Below are 25,062 nucleotides of genomic sequence, written 5' to 3'. Positions count from 1 at the left end.
AGCCACCACGACCTTGGAAAGTTCACTGACTTGTGCATGTAGGACACCGGCATTTCTCTGTCCTTGTCACATTTCAATAAAAAGACTTCATTAGAACAGAACAGCACCCTGCCCAGAGTCGAGGAGGTCTGAGGACAGAGTTGGCCTGGAGTCCAGCAGCTGGCTCCAGCCCGAAGGCCTGCCTGGCATTTATTTAGGTCCTGTTGGTCAATTTCCTCTCTGGGGCCCTTCCTGTAGCCCCAGGGGGCAGCAGCTGGGCAAGATTCGGGGCCTCACGATGTTCTCATGAAAGCCAAAGGCCCCGTGTTCTCTGCTGGTTCCTGACACCACACTGTCCCCTGCTGGGCCCAGCTCCCTGTGTTTTTCCATCCTCAGGCTATTTTTCTACAGCTCATAACTGCCAACTTGCTATACATAGCTCTGAGGGCAACTTTGGGGATGTGTTTAATGGCCCGGGGTGTCATGGCACAGGAGGAGCTTGAATGGATTCCGTCAGCACAGGGCCAGACAGCGCACGTGCTCTTTTCTGGTAGAAGGTGACAGCGTGGGAAGGGGGCAGAGTCCTGGCCTCTGAAGGCAGCCCTAGCCCTGCCGGCTCCATGCCCCTCGGGTCTCGTATGGGAGAGCAGGGTACAGCTCCAGGCAGCCTGCAGGGACTCGTGTCCACGCTGCCTGCAACAGGTCACCCTGCCTTCTCATTCTCACTTCATCTACCAATGTGCCTGCCCTGTCCCCTCCCCCCGCCCACAGGAGGAGCAGAGGCTGTGAGAGGCCTTCCAAAGGCAGACATACAGCAAGCATCCCTGTGACACTGACCACCATGGCAGTGCCCCAGCTGTATGTGTAGCCCCTACGGGCATCTGCTCCGGGCTCTTCAGCATGTATAGGTGACAGCCACATCCTTGGCCCCACACCATTGACCCTCAAAGGTCAGGGTGGAGGGAGAATGACAGGCAAGCAGAGGCTAGTGCTGTCTGTGTTTCTTTGACTAAGTGTCCCAGGGACACCCCACCCAGCCCCAGGCTCGGGTCTTGAGATCTGGCTTCTGAGGACTGACTGTGGTGGCAATCAATCAATCAATCAATCAGTCAATCAATTATGGGTGACATGGCGTGGGTTGTAGGGTCCTGAAGAGCTGAGTTGAAGCCCATCCTGTCATTCGCTAGCTGTGTGATGTTGGGTGGGTCATTGAACTTCTTTCTCAGAGCTTCAGCTTCTCCATCTGCAGTGTGGAGATGACTGTGTCTAGGTCTTGGGCCTTAGAGGGCTCCCGGAAGCAGACCCAAGACACAGGTTCTGGGCGAGTGTTTTTCTAAAGAAGTGCTTCCGTGGAGACTGGGGGGAGGGGGCCAGGGGCCAGGGCTAGAAGGCAGAGAGCAGAGCAGGGAAACAGCTCCAGGCGGGGTCCCGCAGGGCCAAGCCCAGCCTGCTCTGCCGAGAGCCCCAGGGTGCAAGTGGCAGAGCCCTGTGGAGGTAAGAGGCTGGGCTCATGGCTGGGCACCAGTGTCAGCGGTTAAGGCCACATCAGGGTGGGCAGGGCTCTGTGGCTCCTGCATCTAGGACAGCATGCCACAAGGCACAACCCTAGCGCAGCTGGGGTGTGGCATCTTGCTGTGGTTCAGATGTGTATCCCCAGAGTTCATGTGTTTAAAGGCTTGGCCAATCAGGCACTTTGAGAGGCATAGCCTGACAGGAGGCCCTTGAGTCACTGAGGGTGCACCACCAAGGGGGACCACGGAAGCCCAGAATGTCCTTTTTCTCTTTTTGCTTCCTGGCTGTGTGCAAGACCAAAGCTAAGGAGTCATCCAGCCTTGAACTGGAATCTCTAGAGCCTTGAACCAAAGCAAACCTTTTCTCTGTATAAGGTAACTGCCTCAGATATTTCATTACAATAACGTAAAGCTGACCAATGTATGTTTGGAAGGAATCTGAGCAGAGTACTGCAGGTCAGAGCTCAGCAGGGTTCACTGCAGAATCGCATGAGAAAATGGGTGTGAACTGTCTTTGTCACCTCAACTGCTATAACCAGGTGCTAGAGCCTGAGAGGTTTATAAACAGTAGCAACTCATTCCCACAGTTCTAGGGCTACACATTCAAGATCATGGACCAGCATCTTCTAGGTTGTGGCCTGGTCTCTTCTTGTGTTTTCACACAGCAGAAACAGAGCGGGAGCTCTCTAGGGCTCACTGAGCAGGGTACTCGTCTCATGCACGGGGGTCCACCCTCGTAACCTGCTCGCCTACCCAAGGACTGCCTCTGATGCTCACACACTAGATTTAGGGTCCCAATGTACAACTTAGGGGGACTCGTGCATTCAGTCCACTGCATGAAAGAACTTTTGTAGGCGATGAAGCGCTGTGCATGAAATGGTTATGGCTGGCACCCAAAAGCACCAGAAGCTTCACAGGGCTGTGCTGGGACTGTGCATTCTCCTCCCTCCACCCCTCCAGAGTAGGACAAAAATGAGAAGTTTGTCTGATACAGTCTAATGTTGGGCTGGTACCATGGCTGGTCCTAGGTGCTGGAACTAAGTGGTGGGCAGTACCTGGGGCTGGCAGGGGCTAGCAGACAAGGAGAAGGCAAGAAGGTAGGGCCACACTAGAGAAGCTGAACCTGTGGCCAGACTCCAGGGGCAAGCTGCCGGCGGCATGGTGGGCCAGTGGACACCAGGAACACAGCCAGATGACAGCAAGACAAGAGAGCCTGGGGTCCCAGGTTGGGTGGTGGCATTGAACAGGATGGAGCCTGCAGCTCTTAGCTTGAAATAGGCCACTTTCCAAGCAGTTTAAAGGTCAGAGCTCCTTGAGGAAGTACCAGTGGGCTTCCTGCCCTAAGGAGCAAAGCCAAACTCAAAATGATGGAATTACACAGCGATTAATTAGCTCACACAGAGAATCCTCAAATGGGCCGGTGGGTGTGACTGAGGGGGTCCAGTTAGACACATCAAGACAAGTGTTGGACCCATCAAGAACCCATCTTTCTCTTCCGTCTCTGGACGTAGCTCTCTATGGCTTCATTCTTAGGTGGCTCTCCTGTCACCGCGGCAGGATGGCGACCACCCAGGTTCTGCTCCCCACGACGCTCGGTGCAGCTGGGTTTCCCACACCAGCAGTGTCTCAGTTACTGTTCTCTTGTTGCTGGGACAAAATACCTGATGCCCAAAATTAAGGGAGGAAAGGTCTATTTAGCTCAGTTAGTGGAGGTTTCAGTCCGTACTCCGCTGGCTCTAAGGAAGACTGGTGCGTGGCAGAGGGCAGCAGCTCATGGCGGTGGAAAACAGCAAAGAGCCACAGGAAGAGCCGCTGCAGCTTCTAGCAGGCCTCTCTCCCTTCCGTCCATGCTGACTGTGGAGACTAGAGCTCCTCCGAGGAAGTGGAACTCTCCATCCTTCCTCAGTTCCTTTTATATCCTTTAAGCGCTGAGTCACTCTAGGGAGGGCCCTGCATGCCCGAGGGCACGGAATTGATGAGCCAGTTTAGTTAAGCTTTTAACTTCTCAGGATGACGCAGCGAATCAACCACTACCTGCCGCATCCTGGGGCTCCTGCACAGGTCGGAGCATCTACTTGGCCTGCACCAGCTAGTCTCTGCTCATCCCTGACCCAGACCAGGGAGACTGCAATGTCTTGGCTGAGTGGGCTACAGCCATGCGTCTACTCTGCATGCATCATGTGCTTGGTGCTGCAGAGGCCCAGAGCAACTAGAGGCCAAAGGGAAGATCCTGGGAGTGGAGGCTTTCGAGTGTGCAGCGGGCTGCCAAGAGAGCAGGGGATCACAGGCATGTACCACCATGCCCAGTTTCAGTGGCCGGCTTAGTGCAGGACTGGCATGGCATGTGATACCAGGGATTGAACCTGGATCCTTTTGCTCACTAAGCAGGCACTTAGACTGTCGAGCTATCTTCCTGGCCCAAGAACTCTTTTTTAAACATGTTTATTTATTTATTTATTTTGATACAGTGTCTCACTATGTAGTTCAGACTTATGGTGATCTTCCTGTCTCAGCCGCCCCAGTGCTGGGATTACAGGTGTGCGCCACCATGGGTGGTTTCAGGGCCAGCGTGTTGTGCCTGGGATTCCGGGGCTAGCGTGGCATGTGGCACTAGGCATCGAACTCGGGATCTTTTGCTTGCCAGTCAGGCACTTAGACCGCCAAGCTATCTCCCCAGTCATCCTTGAGAACTCTTGTCCATGGTCTCCTTTGTTATTTCAAAACACCTCATTCTGGAGAGCAGACTGCCCTCAATGTCCCCTGGGCCATCTCTGCAAGGCATGTGACAGGGAGGGGCCTCGCCCAGTGGGTGCCAGCTTGGGCCCCCCTTAGCCAGCATGGAAGTCACTCCTGTCCTGTCTGCTCCAGACTATACTCCATCTGCTCGGACACCAGCCCTACCTTAGGGACAGCAGGTAGTGGCCCACAGCCCACCTGACAGACAAGGCCCCTTCTGCCTGGTTTTGTCCGTCACCCACCATGTCCTTCAGGCTCCAGCCTGGCTTCCCCATCCCCACCCTGTCCTCCCCTGCAATGCACCCACTTTGACATATTCTGTGTGAAGCCCACTTCTCCACATAGCCCCAGGGAGCTTGGTGGCCTTTCCTGCTGCCGGGGAGCCCACACAGCATGGACACTGGGAACACGCTGTCTACCCAGCCTCCTCTCGGTCACTCCCTGCTGGGGGGAGCAGCCCATGGTCTCTATTCAGCTGAGGACTCCTCAGGGCAGAAGCTTCTGCCCGCTCAGTGTCTGCATTGCCAAGCGGAGATAGCAACAGGCTCCACAGTATAACTGCTGCGTACACAGAGCTCGGCATTGCACCAAATGTCCACCAAGTGCGATGTAAATATTTGCCACGATTGGTGACTGAACGGGGAGAACTGCGATCGCATGCTTGATGTTTCTTTACTGCTGAAGTGCACCAGGCTGGTCACTCAGGATGCCTTCACCCTCTTACCTGCTGGAGGGCTGCTATGTGCCGGGCGCTGTGCCGAGGTGCTGGGGTGGGGGAAGCTGGCACGGTGCTCTGCTCCTCACTGCCAGGGCTTAGTGCTGGGAAAGACTGACGGGTGCTCACAGGGGCCTCCGCAGCCTGCTGCAGGGGTCACCGTGGAGCTGCCTTGTGAGGGGAGTGGACATCCTGCCTCGGTGGGGCGGCAGCACAGGGGTCACCCGGGGCAGAGGAGAGGACAGCACCGTGTATGCCAGGCAGGGCAGGATGCGACTGGGAGGCGTGAAAGCTTTCCTGTGTTCTGTTTTTAATTATCATAATAGAAAAATTGACAACCACAGCGATAAAGTTAACAAAGAGCATTTCACCGCCACGTTTTTACATCCTGGAGGTTACAGAGTTTTAGTCTAAAGAGCACACTGCAGTCCCACATTAAGAAAGAGCCTTTTCACTGTAGGAAAAGCCAGTGGGCACTGGGGACCCCAGGTGCTGCGCAGCAAAGGCCTACAAGAAGAGTTAAAATACTTTTATATCAAGGAAACCGCGTACTTTACAAGTTGATTCTGAAAACATTAGTAAGACATAGAAACATTTCTGATTCTCTCAGCATGGAGAGTTGTTAAATGTAGTTGGCAAGTCGCAAGAATAAGGATTCTGTAAAAGTCGAAAGAGTAGAAAGAGTACTTAGAACGCTTTCAGCTGGGGAGTAGGGTGGGGCAGGTGGAAAGGGTCAGAAATCGGAGGAAAGGCAGATTTGTCCAGCAGCTGGTCCCCAGCCCACGGCCCCCCTCAACTGTGCTTCTCGAGGTGCGGATGGCGACCAGTCTCCAGACGTCCTCCAGAGACACCTCCCCATGGGGCAGTGCAGCCTAGGTGTCCTGCCCACTTTGGGCAGCATTCGGCATCCTGACTGGGGTGCTCCAGAAAACCCCGGAGCGTGGGACCAGAGTCAGGTGGAATTCTAGATCCAGGCTCTTCGCTGGAATTCCTGCACCTGGGCAGCAGCCATGACCGGGCGGCCGCCATGACCCCCGCTGTTGCTCAGAAAGGCTCTGATTTCCTCAGTGACTCACAGATTAGGAGTGAAGCTCTGGGGAAACCCGTAATTTTGAAGTCAGAGACAGTACCGCCCAGTACAGTCTTAACTTTGGCACGACTGGCTTTTGGGGGCCGGATCATCGTCTGTCCTGGGGGCTGGGCTGTGTGCCTTTTAAGGGTTCAAGCAGCAACCCAGGCCTCCATCCACCAGGTGTCGCTAGTGCTCCTCCCAGCTGTGGCAGCCAAAATGGTCTGTAGACATTGCCATCATCTCCTGGCAGGCAGAAGTGCCGGCTACTGAGAAGCACAGATAGGCTGGCTGGAACCAGAACCTTTGTAGTTAGGAGCCCTGAGCCCATGATCCTGTGCCTCTGCTCTCAGCTCAGCCTGGTGTCCCTCCAAGCCTCCTCCAGACTCAGGTTCCTCAAGGTGCATGGTTGAAGCACCCTCCTGCCAGCTTACCAAGCTGTCAGACCCACGGAGAGTGCCGTTTCCAGCTGAACGCTTGGAGCTGTAGATGCCAGTCCCTGGCTCATAAAGTTACTGGTAGGAAGACTGCTGGGGAGATAGGCACAGGGGAGCCAGAGGCAACTTGGCCACACGGAATGGGGCTCCCCGTCTCTATTCCCAGTGCACAGCCCACCTGCCCTGTCCTCTGCCTCTCTCACTGAGTGGCCTTGGGCAAGGCCTGAGAGCATGCTGGGATGGGAGCGGCCAGGACAGGTGGCCATGGATGATTCGGGTGTCTGGAGTTCTCCCGGGCCCCGAGCACAGAACCCTGGGCCTCCCCAGCACACAGCGCTGCCCACCTTGGGGACTGGCCATCAGCGGGCATCTGCAGGGTGCAGCCATAGGGCCCGGTGGCAGCTGGCAGAGAACACGTCCCATCTCAAGGCTGGCTGGCTGTGGGGCTTCTGGGTGGTTCCAGTCAGGTGCTCTCTAAGCCCATCTTCTGTGAGACCCAGGACCAAGTGCACAGCACAGCTCCCGGCCCTTTGCACACTCACACTTGATGCTGGCAATCTGGCTGCAGGCCCTCCGGGACCAGAACCAGGCCGTAGGCTCTGAAACGCTGTCCCAGGCAGCCTGGCCCAGAGGGCTCATCTCAGAGGCTGTGGGCACAGGGAGCTCAGGGCAGTGCCCACCAGGCTGTGGCTGGGTCTTGGCTTCTTCTCTGTGGGCTCTCAGGCCAAGGGCCTGGCCTCAGTTTTCTTGACAGAAAAATGGGAAAAATCAGGTGCACACCCTGCACCCTCATACCTGCCCCCAGGGAGATTTGGGGGACTAAGAGATTCGCACAGAGCACTTGACACAAGGAAGATGCGCAAAACAGGTGTGGGGAACAGTGGCCAGTGACAGCTCTGCTCCTGATGGGGGGAGCCCCATGTCTGCAGAAAGAGCAGGTCCTTTGCTGGGAAGGGATCGGGTGGCCACACTGATGACAGTACATGTGGCCTGGGCTCTTGGCTGTGGGGACAGGTTCTGATACATGCTAATGTGGTCTGGCCAATATCCCAGCCCACCACTTAAGACAGGGCTGGAAGCCGGGCTGTGGTCACAGCTGTGTGGTGGTAGCCTGTCCTCCCTGCCTGCTCCCTGGGACTTGGGGACTTCTGCGTGGACATCCGGGCCTCTCTCTGGAGAGGGGAGGGGTCTCCCTGTCTTCTCAGCCTTCCAGCAAATGTATGCCTCTCTGTGAGAACCAGCTCTTGGAGTGATAACCCCCTTTCTTTCTCAGCACTGACCTCACATCTAAGGGCTGGGGATCCACCCCATCCAGGGAAAAGGCAGGACAGAGCCCTGGCTGGGGCCTGAAAGAAGAGGACACATGTCCCCCTGCCCAAGAGAGCCTGAGCTTAGAGGAAGGCCTGTGCTGTGTGGGTCCCAGGACTCTGGGGGGACATGAAGAGTTCTCCTCTGTGGGTGCACAGTCTGCGGGGCCCCGATCTCAGCCAAGGTCCCTTCTGCACACATCCCAAGGAAAGCAGGCCCTCAGAAGCTCACTGCGGCTTGGGGAGGCCTACATGGTGAGTCTTATGGGGCAGTAGAGCCCAGGCAGAGAGGGATGCAGCACGGGTCCCACTCCCCACCCTGAGGACATCAGGGACCCATGGGGACCAGAGGTGGCCCAGGCCAGCACGAAGTGGCCCCCCAGGAAATAGAGCCTGGAGATCAGGCCAAGTCACACAGCCACAAAAGGCAGGCTGGTGTCAGTGGCTTTAGAGCCTGGGTTCCTTGCTGCTGGGCAGCCTCAGGAGGCTAACTTCCTCCCCCAAGCCTGGTGGTGACCTGGGCAGTGGGGTGATGTCAGGAGGGAGATGGGCCTGGGATTCTAGCCTAGAACCTGAATGTGACACTGTGGCATGAGGCCAGGTCTCTGCTTCACCTTGCCCTAGAGCAAAGGCAGAACCCTGCGGGGGCAGCCGGAGGGTACAGAAATCTGTGATGGTGGAGAAAGCAGACTGGGAAAGTGCAGGAGGTGGGGATGGGGACTGAAATCTGCCACCTGCTGCTCTACAGGGCGCAAGCCAGCTCGGGCCCAGGGCCCAGGGGTGCTATGCTGGAGCAACCCGGAAGAGCTCAAGCCCCCCGCAAGCCTAGCTCCTTGGCTGCCCTCAGCTTGACCCCTGTCTAAGAACATCCTAGTCAGGGGAGTCCCACTGTGTAGGGCTCTAAGAAGGCACCCAGGGCCAACAGCTCAGTCCCGTCCCCCTGGCTGCCAGTGTTGGCTGGCTCTGCACTCACGGCTTTGCCTTAAAGGATGTGTTCGTGGACGGATGTGTGGCTGAAGGACAGGTGTAGCCAGTAAGAGTTGGCAGCCTCAGGCACACTGTCTGGAGGCCCAGCTGGTAGCTCTATTGGCTCGCAGCTCCCAGCAGCTGCCTCTGGGCAAGGGAGGCACCTGTTGCTGTCATGGAGCACACTTGTGTCCCAAGACCACAGGGGCACTGGGCCGAGACTGCTCCTTCCAGGCCGCTGCTGCGGGAAGTGCTGCCCACTCCAGTCTGGGTGCAGAGCTTCCCTCTTTGCAGGGACCCCCCACATGCCACGTCTTAAGAATTTAAGGAAACGGGTTAGGCAGAAGCACCTTCAAAGCTGCAGCGCAGTGCAGAGCTCACCAGAACCATGGCTGAAATGCAGGAGCTGGGTGGCCTGCCCAGCTTCCAGCTGCATCCAGAGCCCTTGCACATACATGTTCCCACAGGACACGCATGTTCCTGCCACACCTGCCAAGGCAGGGACCTGCCCATGACAGCCAAGCCAGCTGGAGAGTAAGAGGATGGAGGCCTTTCCATGCGCTTTCAGTCACCAGCCCTGGGATCACAGGCAAATCGCATCCCACCCATGCAATAATTGGGTGTGAAGACTCACTCTGTGACTCTTCAGAGAAGAGAGCCTGGCTGAAGAGCTGGCTGCCTCACGTTTGAAGGCATCTTTCATCTTTCTCTCTTCTTAAAAAGATCAGTCCCTCCATCCCTAGATAAAAAGCCCCTACCAACCACCCACAAACCTCACTACCGGCAACCCCACTCCTGTGTTTCCTGTTGTGCTTGGGTCCCATAGAGAGCCAGGTGTCAGAGTGTCCCTTCTAAGTCCTACTAGGAATGCTCTGTGGCCCTCCAAGATCACCATTATTAGAAGGGCTGGACATGAAACCAAGCCACAGTTCTCAGGGCTGCCCCTGCCCCGCCCCCACACACCACTTGGAGGAGTTTGCATAAAACCGGGACACACAAGTAATTTTTACCGCTGGCGAGTGATCACCAAGCCACATCCGTGTTTTAACCCTGCTGAGCTGTTGTTCCTCCTGGTCTGCGGTTCTGGGGCCACCATTTCAAGCACTCTCCAGCCAGTTCTTTGGAGCCTTGTCCCACCATGCCTCTGGGAGCTGAGAGTCCAGGTTGGCATGTTTCCGGAATCCACTCAACTGTGGTTCAGGATCTGAAATCAGGACCTGGGGGGGTGGCAGTTCTGGGATGCGTGGCTGCTGCCTCATCGACAGCCCACTCAAGTGGGCAGAACTCCTAGTTCTCCTTTGGAGCAGCCAAAGGCCAATGGCAAGCCAGAGCCAGGAGGGAAGCCTCAGCCCAGCACAGGGGGGCCATCCTGGAATGGCCGGGGACCGTGCCTCAGAAGGTGAAGGCGTACACCACGCCAACCACCACGATGTTGCCCAGCGTTGCTATGATGGCGATCCACAGCAGGACGGCGTCGTTGGAGGAGCGGGGAGGCTCCTCCAGCTGGCCCTGGCCGTTGGAGGCCGTGTGGACGTTGGTGGAGGAGTTGAACAGGGAGTACTCAGTGCTGAAGTCCTCGTTGGGTGAGTCCATGAACGCTCCTCCCATCATGGGCAGCTGTGGGGAGGACAGAGAGAGTCACCCAGGGCCACAGCAGGCAGCAGAGACCCCGAGCGAACCAGACCGGCCCAGTGACCGGTGGGAAACCAAAACAGGCCAGCTGCATGGGCCTTTGCTTTTGTTTGAGGTGACTTGATAGTGGGTGTTTTAACCTGCTCCACAGCAGGAAGCTCGAGCAACTCCTCTGCAGCTGGTTGGCAACACGGGGAGCACAGCCCACACCCCACACCAGGCCTTCCAGGACAAATGCGCTGTAAATGCCTTCCTTCTAATTTAAAAAGTAATCTATGGTGGGGGTAGAACTCTGAGAAAATGTTAAAGACAATGAAGAAAACTTAGGCCCATAATCAGCATATTGTCACGATTACTATTTTGATATATTTTCTGTCTGTTTTCTGTGTCAGAGAGGGAGGGAAGAAGGAGAAGGAGAGGGAGGGAGGCCTCACTTAAACGCATGCTTTTATATCCACACAGACAAAAGACCAATCCACTTGAGTTGTGCAATTCCCCTTCATAAACACAATATTCTAGTGTAAGTATGAATAACTTAACTTTTCCCTTGGAGTGGGGGTTAGGAATTTCCACTTCTGCCTGTCACAAATCGTGTAGCGAGAAGCACCCTTGCACACCTATCTGATGCGCATAAATCCTTGCACACCCATTTTACCTTCAAGAGTGGCCTCCCACATACACAACGTCTGACTTGGCAGGTGTGACATTTGATTATCTGATGCAGGAACAAACTCCCCCAAGACAGCGATTCTAATTTCTACTCCCAAGCCCCACAGCCCAGCCCCCAGCAGCCCATGTTTTCCTCCAGGAATCAGAACTCCCACCATTGTTTTAAAGGCCTCCCGATGCCCAGCCTGCAGGGGGGAGGTCAGTGCCCACGGGCACCGTGGGCACAGTCACATAAAGGGCCCTCGCTGCTCCAGCCCAGGAGTCAGGGCTGAGCCCCACAGCCCTGCATGGCCCTCCCCAGAGGTAAAGGTGGGAGTGCATTCGTCCCCAGCGCTTATCTGGCAGCTCTTCGCTCTACAACAAACGCTTCTCTGGAATAGGACCCGAATGGAGGGACAGGTGACAGTTCTGCCTTCCCTGGATGCACTGATGTGCTGACCCTTCACTGACCACTCTACTACCAGGGTGCAACTGGGGACTGAGCTGGAGATCCCAAAATGCCCATTTAGTCATTCAACTATACTGGTGGAGGGGATTGCTGTACCCCATTTCACAGATCGATAAGCTAAGGTCAAGGTCACAGTGAGAAGCTGTGCTGGACTCAGGGCTGGAGTCCAGTGTGTCCCCCTGGGCATTTCCAGCTCTGCCTGTGTCCACCCCGCACCTGAACTGTCAGGCACTGATTGAGTAGCCATGCTGAGCTGGCTCTGTGCCTGACTGTCACAGAGTCCCGGGGGCTTCTTGATAAAGGAGCAAGGAGTCAAGGAGCACCTGCTTCAGATAAGAGCAACTTCCCAAGGGCTTCGCTAGAAGGAGCTCAGCGTTTTTATTTCTAATACGGCTCTGCCCTAGGGTGGAACCTGGGGTGTAGTGACTGAAACTGGCCACTGGAGGGAGCCTGGGACAGGCCGGGCCCTGCTGAGGTGGGCTGAGGGCTGCAAGTGAGCTCGTGTGTACTGATGTACTACCCGACGGACTCCTGACACGTGCAGCGTAACACATATAGGAACGCTTAAATTACCCGTCTTTCAGTATATTGGTGAATACAGTGACAGCTATAAATAAGAGTGTAACAGATTACAGATGCTCCTGGACTGACAAAGACATCTAGGTTGAAAACAGCACGGGCCCTGCACGGACTGCACCCTGCCTGGTTTAACCAGGGTCAGGGCTGGCCAGCCCCGGACTCCCAGGGGCTACAGATTGTTAACCCCGAAGGAGCCAAATCCCAAACCTGAAGTGCTAATTGCACACCACTTTCGCACCCTGGTAAAGTCACAAAACCCCAAGTAGCACTTTGTGGGCTAGGGTGTGATTTGGGGGAGAATACGTGTGCTAAACTCGGGGCTGAAGGTCGACACTGGTGAGATCTGGGGCCGCGCTTGGGCCCCACTTTTGCGGTGCAGGTCAGACGGGGTAAGACGCCTGGGGCACGTGCCAGCCTGCTGGGCGGGTGGGGAGGGGGAGGCCGGGCTATGCACACTGCAGCCCAGCAGGGGCCTGGAGGCTGCAGCCAACCGTTAGGCCCAGCACCTCTACCCCTCACCCAAAGACCCTGCCCACTCCAGCCCGGGGCTTGCCCGTGCATGGCCCCTGCAGGCATCTGTGGGCGAGATTTATTGGTTGCTATGGAATTCCTCTCCTCTTGTCCAGGTCAGGCAAGATGGTGCCTAATAAATATCTTTGGCCAGGTAAATGACCCCCAGTTTCTCCGGAGCTGTGGGGGACTCCACTCTAGGAGGGCACCTCTCTTCTCCAGGTCACATCACAGTGTCTCTGTCTGGCCCCCACCATGGAGGTCCCCTGTGTGCAGGAGACCTCTGAGGAAGAGGCACCCTCGTGGGCTGAAGCTTGCTCTTGACCCCCAAGGGAAGGTCCCGACACCCTGCCCCCCCCCGCTGGCCCCTTCAGGGGCTTCCAGACTGGGCTCTCCCTGGACTCCATGGGGCCTCCTTCCTGTGGGGATCTCCGGGCCCCAGGAGAGTGAGTTTATGCACCCGCATGCCCTGGGGAGCCTCCCCTCCGGGGCCCCACTGCATGTCTGCATCCTCAGTTCCTTCATGTGTGTGCTCAGTGCCTCTGCGTGTACATCACCCCGCCAGCCCCACCAGGCCTGCTCCCCACAAGCTCCCTTGGCCCCTTCTTAACAGACTAAATGTGACAGAGAAAGCCAGGGCTGTGGAATCACAGGGGCGCCCCATGCTGTGCCGGGCAGTGGACCGGACCCCAATGTGCCAGCCTCCCCCACGCCCACCCCAACCCCCGCCCCGCAGCTGCAGTGAGTGTGGAGTAGTTGGAAGGGGCGGCTTGTGCTGCACTGATTCTGCTGCCCCTGAACTTGGGGGCCGGGTGCGCTGCATGTGAGAAAGACTGGGGCAAACCCTGCCTCACTGCACGCGCAGCGGCCGAATTTCCTTCCCATGCGCAGTGGAGTTAACACGGACCTTGCGAGTGTTGCCAGGGCCCGGCCGGGGCCACGGGAGACGAATGGGGATCGTCCTCCAAGGCGCAAGTGCCGGAAGCCAGGGCTTCAGGGCGGTGATGCTAAGAGCGGGTGCAGCCAGCAGAAGGTTACAGGGGTGCTGCTCTCAGAAGGAACCAATAGCTCTCCTGAGACCCCAGTGGGCTCCTGCAAGAAGACTGCTGCAAGGGAGCGAGGCGGCCCTTCCTTGGCCTCCGGCTGACCATCTCATGATGCAGCCCCTTCCTGTCACATGTATCCCACCATGGTGTTCTCCGCCCAGATGCCTCCTCCCTGCAGGAGCTGGAACCAAGCTGTCTGGATTTCTGCCTCCAACACTGTAATCTACATAACCTCTTCTTTTTATAAAGTACCCAGCCTCTGCTCTTTCATCATAGTAACAGAGAACAGGAGCCTACATTCATTTAATGACTACTAATATTCTTCTCTTCTGCTGGGCTTGCAGCCATGCCACACTGAGCGTATTACCACGGGTCTCTTCTACTTCTTAATCAAAAGCAGGGGAGGCAGGACCAGGCATGCTCTCCATAGGATTGGTTGGTTCGTCACACACTCCTCTGCTTGCGCTTGCCAATGGACGAGCCCTACACCTCCTGCTTATGCTGAACCCAGCTGCCAAACGCTGCTCTGAGCCCATCTGCCTCAGGTTTCTTGGTATTGTCTGGTTTCTATGAATTTTTTTCCCTCCTTTGTAAAATAGGTCTAAACTCAGAGTGCTTCAAACAGCAAAATCCCACCACTGGGCAACAAGAGGCCAGACTCGACTCCATCATCTGAGCTTGGAAAGACTTAAGCAAGAGCTGGGCTTTGGCCACGGGAGGAACTTGGCTGAAGATACCCGGGAAGCAGGCAGAGCAAAGCGTTGCAGTCAGAGGCCACCCCGCCAGAGGGGTCTGCTTTTAAGCCACACCTTGGATGTTCTGTGTGTGTGTGTGTGTGTGTGTGTGTGTGTGTGTGTGTGTCTTTGTTGAAATGAGCCAGTGAGCTTTGAAGCAGTGGGCAGGGGCAACCAGGCAAGGGAATCTAGGGTGGCATCTTGGCGGGCTGGCTGCTCGGCTCTACCTTTATCACCCCCGGAGCTCCAGAACACAGCCTTTTTAGATGGGAGGGGTGAAGGGACTCCAGGGAGCTGGGAGTTTGAGGGGATCCCCAAGGCAGCCCCAGGAGTCAGTGCTACATTGGCGGTGAGGGTGCAGGGACTAGAGCCCTCAGATGAGGAGCAAACTCACTCCATGAGGGTCCGGAGCGAAAATCTGCTCCAGGCCTCAGCCCTGGGCCGGGAGGTGGCCATCCTCTCCCTGGTCTCACCAGAGCTTCTCTCCTTGGTGTGCACCTGTGTCCAAGCTCCCACTTCTTACTGGGACATAGGACATATGTGGAGCAGGGCTGCCCTGGAGACCTCATTCTGACTCGCTCGACCCCGGAAAGCCCTATCTGCAGTCACATCAGGAGGCCCTGGGGGTTAAGACTTCAATATTCAAATATTGGTGTATTTTTGTTTGTTTTGTTGAGACAGGATGTTGCTATACAGTTCACGCTACCATTGACCTCATTATAGAGACCAGGCTGGCCTCAAACTCACAGCCCTCCTGCCTCAGCCTCAGGTGCGCTGAGGTCACGGGTTTGTGCCACCTCTCCCGGCAACACAGGAATTCTGGAGGACATCGTTCAGCCAATATACCCAGCCTCTTATGTCCAAGTGCATCACACTTCAGCTGTCCACCCTTAGTGACAGAAAAAGAGAACGAGCAGAGATGCAGAAGGCCTGGAGGCCCTGCGACCATGGGGACCAAGGGACGCTGCTGAAGCTTGCACCTGGCAGAACAGCCTCTTCTCGGGCACACGTAGCTCATTCACCAAGACAGACCACAGCCTGGGCCAGGAAGCCAACCTTAGTGAGGCTCAGAGAATTACAATGGTATCATTAAGCTAGAAAGTACACAGAGATATTGGGGAAATCTCCCAAACCCTGGAAGCTAAACTACATACTTCTCTACTAGTGGAGAGTCAAAAAGGCTCTCAAGAAAAAGTAGAAGTCTTTTCAACCAAGAAAAGGGAAAATACCAGTTATTAAAAAATTTTGATGCAACAAAAGCAGTGCTTAGTAAAAGTTTGATTGCATGACATACATCAGAGAAGATGAAAGATCTCAGCTCAATAATCTAAGCTCTACCTTAAGATATGAAGACGGAGATTAAATGAAAACCAAATACACAGAATGAAGTCATAAAGATGTGAGAAAAATCAATAAAATTAAAAGCAAGTACAAGAGAAAATTAATGAAGCCACAAATTAGCTCTTTGAAAAGATCAGTAGAATCCATCAATCAACTTCTTGCCAGATGAAGCAAGAAGAGAAGAAACAGAAATTTTCTGTATCAAGAACTGAAGCGGGAACAGCACTCCAGACCTTACCAGTACTAAGAGAATGATGAGGAATTACTGGGGCTGTGAAAGACAGCTACTATCCACAAACCCCGCACTGTAAGTGGAATGGACCAGTCCCCTGAAAAACACGCACTACCAGAACTTACTCAAGAAGAAATGATAGACTGAGGAGGCTTTCTAGCTAATTCAATCCACAGATAAAAATCTTCTACAAAAGGAAATAACCAAATGGCTTAAATGACACATTCTACCAAAAACATAAGACAGAATAACACTAAGTCTACACATTCTCTGCCAGAAAAACAGGCAAAGGAATATGTTCCAATCTGTTTTCTGTAGAATGCCTGCTGAATCACTTTAATGAGGCCAGCATTACTGAGCTGCCAAAGTCGAAGACATTACACAAAAATAAAACTGTGGATCAATTTCTCAACTGAGCAAAGATAAAGAGTCATTAATAGGATATCAGCAAAATGAAGCGGAGGATATATAAAGGGACAGTGTCAACAGAGTCAACATTCAAAAATCAACCAGGGGCTGGGGAGATAGCTTAGTGGCCTAAGTGACAGCCTGGCAAATGCAAGGACCCAAGTTTGCTCCCTGGTACCGCATGCCGGGCTGGCCACTGAAACTGGGCATAGTGGTGCACTCCTGTAATCCCAGCACTGGGGAGGCTGAGACAGGAGGATCACCACGAGTCCAAGCTGCATAGCAAATGTAGCTTGGAGTAAATAAATAAAAGTTAAAAAAATTATTTAAAAATCAATCAGCCATTCTCCTTCTAGGTCTCTTCCCAAAAAGGTTAAAAACATCTTATTTCAGGGATCCATGCACACCCAGGTTTATACCAGTGTAGTTCACAACAGCTACGTCATGGGTGTGGCCTGTATGGCCATGAGCAGACGAAGGGACAAAGAAAAGGTGGCACCGTGCACCATGGAGCGCTGTTCTACCACAAAGAAAGACAGACTTGAGTCACTCTTAGGAAATGGGTGCACCTTGACATGAAAGAAATTGGACACGTGAGCTGAACTATTGTATGATGACCACAAATTGTAAGAGCAAAATAAAAGATAGGCGATGAGAGTGACAGAACCAGATCTTTCTTAAATGGGAAGGGGAGCCAGAGAGCAAGGGGAGGGGGAAGTGGAAGGAGAGGGACCAAAAGAAGAATGAAGACACCCCAGCAGCTCCACCCAAGGATGCGAACCCTGTGCACTGCACTGTTAAGAAATCAAAGCAGGGGGTCAGTGAGATAGCTCTGCGGTCTACAGCGCCTGCTTAGGCAAGCTTAGGCAAGTGCAGGGACAGCAGTTTGATCCCTGGCACCACATGCGGCGCCAGCCCTGCTCCCAGGGTGGGCAGAGCCAGCCTCAAAAAAAGAAAACAAAGCAAAACTTAGCAACAGCATTCACACCACACAAACATAAGAAAAAGAACCCAATTCTATCAGTAGACCCAGAGAAAGCACTGGATAAAACAAAACATCCACTCCAAAAATATTCTTTGCAGACTGAAAGTAGAGGAGAGTTCTAAAAGTGGACAAGAAACAGCTACAAGTAAATCATCCACTAGCTGATGATGTCTTACTCCGTGCTAAGAGAGAGACTGCTTCCCTTAGAAAGTTTAGGGAATATGCAAGAAGGTGTCATCTCGCCAGGCGTGGTGGCGCACACCTGTAACCCCAGCACTCAGGAGGCTGCGGCAAGAGGATCCTTGCAAGTTTAAGACCAGCCTGGGATACAAAGTGAGCTCAAAGCCAGCCTGAACAACATAGTGAGAGCTTCTCTCAAAAAGATTAAAGACAAAGAAAGGAAAAGCAAAAGAATGTGTCGTGTCTCTGCACCCATTACCTACCGTAACAGTCTTAGCTCTTTTCTCAAAAGCGTATTTAGTACGGGGTCTGCAGGGTCTCACTGTACGATTGCACTCATAGTGATCCTGCTGTTTTCAGCCTCCCACGCGCTGGGATTACAGGCGCGCACCCTCGTGCCCAGTTTCAATCTCTGCATCAGCATGCCCTGGGGGCGGGGCCAGCACGGCTCGTACCAAAGTCTTAAATAGTGCAATAAAGAAAAAGAAAAGCACTTGGGCTGGCGAGATAGCTCAGCAGTCTAAAATGCCTGCTTGTGCAAGCTCAGGCAGGCGCAGGGGACCCTGATCCCCAGCACCACATGCCACGCCAGTCCGCCAACAAAACAAAACAAAACAAAACAAAACAAAAAGCAGAAAACGAGAAGCACAGCTTTCTCACATTCAATGAAGGCACAAAACTTCCTCTAATTATAGATTACTGCATGTGTAGACAAGCCCAAGGAATTTATGAAAAGATCATTAACTAATAAATGAGTTTTTAGGAGCCACAAACTACAAAGTCAATATTTAAAACATTAACTGTATTTCTATGTTCGCCAAGTGAGCATTTGGAATTTGGAATGTAAAACTACCCTTTACAATTGCACCAAAGTATAAAATATTTAGCGCACATATAACAAAATATGTGCCAATCTGAACGCTGCCAACAACACAAACAGATAAAATAAAGCAAAGATCTAAATAAACAGCGACGAATGCTTTGGCCATGAATCATAAGAATTAATATTATTATGACGCAAATTCTTCCCAAATTCATGTGTAGAGTCAGGGCAGCCCCACTGAAAACCCTAGCAGGCATTTTTTAGGAAGCCTCCAAGCAGATTTGAATATGAATATGCAAATCTAAGGGCGGAGCTTAGCCAAAATGATCTGGAAAAAGAAGAATAAATTTAGTGAACTCAGTACTTACTGGAGAGTTACTGCAACTCCAGCGTTGGCAAAAAGAGAGAAACACAGGTTGGTGGCACACACCAGAGCTGCGGTGGAAAGGCTTTAGCACGCGTGCTTTATGTTTTACTTTGAAGACAAAAGATATCAATGAGTAGTTTTTTCTAAACTAAAACCTTAGTATTGACAGAGGTTTGTGTCAAAGAAGTCAGGTGGCTCCAAGGAAGAGAGACCAAGATGAAGTCAAGTAGCTCGGCAGGCCCTGCCCAGAGCAGGACCAAGAACGGACTCTCCAGACCTGCCCCTGACACAGGCTGGGCCTCCACTAGAGCTTGGGCAAGTGTCGACTCAGAAACTGTCCTCAGAAAAGGGTAAGTGAGCTGTCCAGGCTGAGCTAGAAGGGGTGTGTGCATGTGTGTGTGCATTCGTGCGTGTGTGTGTGTGAGAGAGAGAGAGAGAGAGAGGAGGGGGAGACTAGGAAGAAAAAAATTTGCACACTCAGACCCTTGCAACCCTTGTTCCCACCTCCATTTCGAACCTGGCCTACTGGTGACAGGGCCTAAGTGTCCACTTGTGCCCGAGGCCCAGCAGTCCCATGCATGTGTCTATGTTTTGTCTGCACAGGCAAGACAAGAAAGGGAAAGAGGGAAGGTCACAGGGTACAGAAGGAGAAGTGTGAGGAGTGACAGGAACCAGCTCCAGAGAGAGAGGACTGGGTTGAACTCAGCCCCAGGGACCCCAGAAGTGGCCGCATCCTAGTATGGGGGCTGCGCAGGCAGGCACTCCCTTATTTACCAAGTGGCCCACCAGCTGAGGACTGCCAGCTGTGGACTGCAGGGCTCCGGGCACCTACAGGCCATCTGAGGAGCACCTGCTAGAGATGCCTAGATACCCCACTGTGGACAACCAGGGGGTCCCCTTATTGCAGGCTCCTCATTCGACTTGGGGGTACCTGGGGTACATCCAGGGTGCAGGGTGGCTCCCACCAAGGCAGTACCATTCTTGGGGAGAAGGGAGTCTATACCCAAGTCCTGCTGCTACACCCACTCCTTGGCACCCTGGGAAGGTGCTGGAGAAATGCCAGCATGCTGGGGTCTGAAGATGCCCCCTCAAGACCGCCAGGGGCTTTTCCCGGCACAGGATGCAGTTAATGGCTGTACAAGCTGCACAACAGCCAGACCTGGCTGGCTCCAAGCTCTGGAGCTTTCAATTAAAAACAAGGCAGATGTAATAAAAATGAAAGTAAGACTGGGAGCTGCTCTGGGCCAGGTTGGTGCTGGGCGCCTGTGGGCACTGTGGTACTCTGTCATCAACAATCCCAGGCAGGTACTAGTGTCCAGGAAAGGAAACTGAGCCACAGTTGGAAAGGAACCAATGAGGGCAGCTGGGGCTCAGAGAGCTGCGGTCGATTCCTGAGCTTGCACAGGTTCAAGTAGTGATTAGGCGCTGAACTCCCTGCCTGCCACTTCCAGGCTGAATTCATAGCCCTACAGAACCCCATGCTGATTTATTCCTACACTGACAAAATAGTTACTCTTCAATTATGTTACACTATATTGATTACATTACAGTATGTTGTTATATGGCTTTATAATTAGCTGACACTGTGTATTTCTCTTTCTTAGGGACCTTGAACTCTTTTTGCAATTGTTAATGTATATTAATTGCACAAAGTAAGAGTTTGTGACACTTCGATGCAAGTACATTTCCTGCTTTGATGGCATCCACCTTCCTGTCTTCCTTCTCTGCAGCCTCTTCCTCTCCTCCTTTTCCTCTTCCTCTAGAGGATTTCAGATTCTTTAAGAACACAGGCTAAGTCCAATTTCTCTTGCAACCACAGGGCCTAGTGCATCTACTTACCTAAGGTAGGTACTAAGAACACCGTATATTCAAGCTGTTCACATAATTGATTGCTGCAGATGGAGCCATCAGACGCAGTCCACCCATGCAGGAGGTGGCTTTGGACTGCCCAACAGGCCTAGACCACAGATGGACCCAGGAAAACAAAAGTATTTTTGGAAAACCTGAAAGCATTACAGAATTATGAGAAAAAAAAAAACAAAAAAACAAAACAAAAAAAAAAACACTCCTTTTGAAACCGTTGCCATGGTAACTCGGCACACCGCAGTAGGAGAAATGCTGTCTGGAACAGCACATCATCTTTGATTACCAAGGAGGAAGCAAACATTTGTCCTGGTGAGATAGAAATGCTAGCTGGTGGCGGTCCAAGCCCCCAGGACTGGGCCCCCAGGGCAGCTCAGGGGCCACCATGAGAACCTGGGGCCCAGAAGGATCCCAGAGTCACACAGTGTCTTAGAGGAGACCGGCTGAGGGCCTCGAAGAGAAAGGGCCAAGACCTGCTTCACCTTCTGGTGGCTCTGACCATGAATAAGTGGCCGTGGCCCTGGCCTCCTGTGTGTGGGGAGCTGGCCGGACCTCCCGGTAGGCACATCAAGGAGAGATCCACTTCTCTGGGCATCAGCAGCTTAGCAAATGAGACAGTGGGTGAGTTTTGAAGTTTTCCCTTGGGGAAGAGCTGGCAAAGGATGCCCGGCGCTAGCACCCGCTCTACCCCTCTGAACTCCAGGGCAGTCTGCAGTGACCACCTGCAGTGTGGGAAGCAAGCCACTGTGATCCCCAGTCACCTGAGATCGCCTTTCACTGAATGGAATAGAGTCTCAGGGCCACAGGCAAGGGGCGGGAGACTGACAGGTCAGGTGTTCGTTCCTATGCCGCGTAACAGAGAACAGACATTTTTCTGAGCTTTCACCTCAGCCCTGGGGCACAGCAGGGAAGGCAGAGGCAGAAAGAAAGCAGTGAGTGTACCTGTGTGGAAGAGGAGGAGCAGGAGGGAGGAGGGGAGAGGAAGAGCAGAGAGAACAAAAGCAATGAACCAGAAATGGAATTATTCTGCATGTGCCTGGGATAGAGGCGCCCCCAGGAGTTCTGCCTCCCAAAGTGGCAGAACTGTATTATTTTCCATCCTCCCTTCCTCTACTGCAAAATCATTTTCAAGAACAATCAGGACATGAAACAAAAAGCCGATTTCCCACCAGGAGTGCACATCAGAGCACCAGAGCCATCCTTCACTCAGTGCCTCCTCCCACCACCCGGCTGCACCCCGGGAATCTGCAGCATCTGCCCACAGCACGGAGGTGGCTGCGCTCGCTGGCCCGAGCCCACTTGAGACACCTGTGGCCCCCCGCGCTGTAATTTCTGCAAACCCATGTGGGCTGCAAGGCAGAAAGGCGCTGCCCCTGCTGCGATCCGGGAAACAGAGCTGGCCTGTGGTGAGTAAGCCAGGCAGGTATCTCGAGGCCTCTCGGCGCCACCTGCCCATCTAGGCTGACCACGCAGTCAGACCTGAACCCCATTGTGGAGGAGGGGCCTGCTTCAAAGGCAAGCACAGACGGGGATGGACTTCAGTCGCTGCTCAGAACAAAGCCACCACCCTGTCCTGGTGGGTGGAGGAGGGGGCTTTAGAGGAGTAACTTCTTATGCTTTTTTATTCTCCCTTCTTGGTCCACCTGCCAGATGTTTCACAAACATCTGATGAAAAGATGCATTTTTTAGGTGGTCCGTCTCTTTTTCGTGGTCTCACACCCACCCCTGCGATTCCACAGTGCAGGGCTGCGTGCTGCCTCTGGTCCTCTGTGCCTCGCACGCAGCAGGCGCTCTGTAAGCCCCCGCGGCTCCTCTGGACCACGCCGAGCCCATTCGCTGCTCCCCCCGCCCCCTCAGTGCCCGCCTACGGTAGGGAGAACATTATCCTGGAAACAAGCTCCTGTGCCTCTGTGGGCAGATTTAGGGTGCAGAGGAGGAGAGACACCGGGTGGCTCATGAAGGAGGTGCCTGAGTGCCCAGAGCAGAGGGCAGAGGGCAGCACTAGGACCCTCGTTTTGAGCAAAGTGGAACAAAGCCCCGGCGGGTCTGTGGGGAATGCAGCTCGGAAGGTTTCCCGAGGACAGGAGCAGCACCACAGCCTGTGAGACGCAGGCGGGGAGATTTTCCTGAGAAGAGGAACAGTTCTCCTTTCCCACCAGAAAAAGACAGCGCTGGTGCTCCCAGCGACCGATGCAGACACACGCGTGGGTGGCTGGAATCTCCGCCTTGGCTTTTCCAACAGACAGAGAGAACCGAGGAGTCAATTAATCAGGAAAACACAAAGATCGGAGGGTCTTTTCCTCTTGCTTGCTTCCTTGGTTAACATGGAGGCCTTGGAGAGTGTGGCGCTCTTCTCATCGTTCAGAGAGAAGTAGGGCTGGAGTGCAAAGCCGGGCCCTGGCCCTCGGGGCTGTACACAGGTGCACGGCCTGCCCTCTTTCCCACTCTCTTTACCTGAGGTATGGGGCGACATCCCAGCTACCCGCCAGCAGGAAGGTTCGGGGCAGACGGGTGCACACAGCAGGCACCTGAATGGAGCTACGGGCGCGCCTGCAGGGCTCTGACTTCAAATGCACGCCTGGAGCCTCAGGAGTTTGATTAACACCTTATCAAAGCAGAATGTGATGAAAAAACGAAATAATTGTTCCCGCGAGGGCCGGGGAGAATGTGGTGGGTTTCTGCTGAGGCAGGCATTTCCAAGGTTTCATCAGCGCTCAGTGGTTACATGGTGGTTAAGGAGTGCCACGGAAAAGCAAACGTGTTCAGCTGCACCCGCATCCCTCCAGGGACCGCACCTACTCCTACAGCCAGACATTCGTCACAGGAGCTCCTGCAGCGACTCAAGGCTCTCCTGGTGGCCACGTCTGCGATCTGTCACACTCTTAAATAGGTCACTCCTTCAGCGAATGTGTGAGCTGAAATAAGAGGTGGGGGGGGACACAAGCCTCGTGATTGCTCACCCCTCATAACAGCCCCCGACCTGTCCAGCCCACGTAGGGGACCAGAAGCTGGGCCATCTGTATTCTGATTGGGATGATGAATTTTGATTGTCAGCTTGATTGGCTTGAGAGATGCCTAGGGAATGAGGAAGGTGCCCGTCAGGGTGTGTTTGAGTTTCCAGCCAGGACTGTCACATGGGACAGCAAAGTGGTACTCACTGGAGGTAGGGCAGCACCACCCACAGGTGGGGAACCCTGATGGAACCAAGGCAGGGGGAGGGGCTCCTGCACAGACTGTCTGGCTCCTTCTACTTCCTGGCTGTCCCGTGGGGAGGAAGGGGCTGCATCTCCTCATGGGACAGGAGGCTCAGCCTGCCCAGGAGGAGGGCAGGGGTGTCCTGAGGACAAAGCACTGAGAGTCAGGACTCCAATGTTGAAAATGCAGTGTGGGGCTGGAAAGGCATGTTGGGGGCCCAGGGCCTGGAGCTGAGCCAAGGCAAGATGTCGGAGGGCAGCAGAGGCCCCTTCACCCACCCAGTGGGCCTGCAGTGGTGCAGGTGGGGAGGAGTTGCATGAAGGGCTGCATCGGTGTGTGCGGGCTTGGGGACATGCGTGCTTCCATGTCAAGGAAGTCCCTGACCCATTAGGGCTCCCTGTAGGGACTGCTCCAGAAAGCTATGGTGGTCTGACCACTAAGCACGGTGTATCAGTTTGGGGCCTCCATTTCCCCATCTGTAGAAGGGAAATGACAAGAGCCTTTCCTGGTCCGCCATGCTGAGGGCGGCGCCAGGCTCTCAGCAAGAGCCTGTAGTCTTGCCTTTCACTCCGCTTGCAAGCTGTCTGTATAGGTTACACATTTGGTGTTCCAGGGAAGCCAGACAGCCAGGTAGTTTGGGGTCCCATGTCAGGTGTGCAGGCACACTCAGGAGCTGGGGCTTGAGCTCAGGACACCCATCAGGACAGGGCAAGCACTGGAGCTCCGGGGGCCACCTGGGGCCTCTCACAGTGATGCACCAGCTGCAGCCCCTCTGGGCTGGGCCAGACAGTGGAATCATGGGAAGACCTATCCTTCCCGATCCCCATTTGCTTCTGTCCTGCCCAATGGATCATGTGGGCTGGAGCCCAGGCGACTCTGGGTCTCATCCCCAAAGCTTTCCTAGGAAGGACATGGGCTGGGACCAGAAGCCTAGAGGCACTGAAGCATTTTCCTGTGTTGCTTGTTAATCTCGGCCACACACCTGGGTAACCAGCTGTGTGGGAAAATCTCCCTGTGAACGTCAAAGCTGTCTGAAAGTTGCTGTGATGCATCCAGCTTTACTTGGGAATATTCTCCCGCTGGATGAAGAATCAGAGCTTTCCAAGAGGTCTCCACATGAAGTCTGGAGAAAATTCTCTGGGAGGCCACAGAAGATGCATTACTTTAAACTGTCCAATAGACACAGTGGTTTAACTCTAAAGCACTGAGCGCTGGGAGTCAGCAAGAGGGGAGGTGAACATGGTGGTGCCGCAGAGCCTTCTCTCCGCATCACAAAGAGCACCGTTCATTTCCAGGAGCCAAGCTGTGCTTGTGAGTCAGCAGGAAGTGC

At 54.0% G+C, this 25,062-nt stretch overlaps 1 protein-coding gene across 1 annotated transcript in view; it reads right to left on the bottom strand.

Annotated features, from left to right (window-relative positions):
- Window positions 1–9,743: 9,743 nt before the first annotated feature.
- CUNH14orf132 (chromosome unknown C14orf132 homolog) overlaps window positions 9,744–25,062 on the bottom strand; it is a 29,773-nt gene continuing 14,454 nt past the window's right edge. The window contains exon 2 of the mRNA XM_023719690.1: window positions 9,744–10,337. Within this exon, the coding sequence (XP_023575458.1) occupies window positions 10,113–10,337 (225 nt within the window). The 3' untranslated portion in view covers window positions 9,744–10,112. The remainder of the gene's footprint in view (window positions 10,338–25,062) is intronic.

The sequence above is a fragment of the Octodon degus genome, unplaced genomic scaffold (assembly GCF_000260255.1).
Source record: "Octodon degus isolate 3935 unplaced genomic scaffold, OctDeg1.0 scaffold00070, whole genome shotgun sequence".
Lineage (NCBI taxonomy): Eukaryota > Metazoa > Chordata > Mammalia > Rodentia > Octodontidae > Octodon > Octodon degus.
This window is presented reverse-complemented; position numbering and strand designations above follow the sequence as displayed.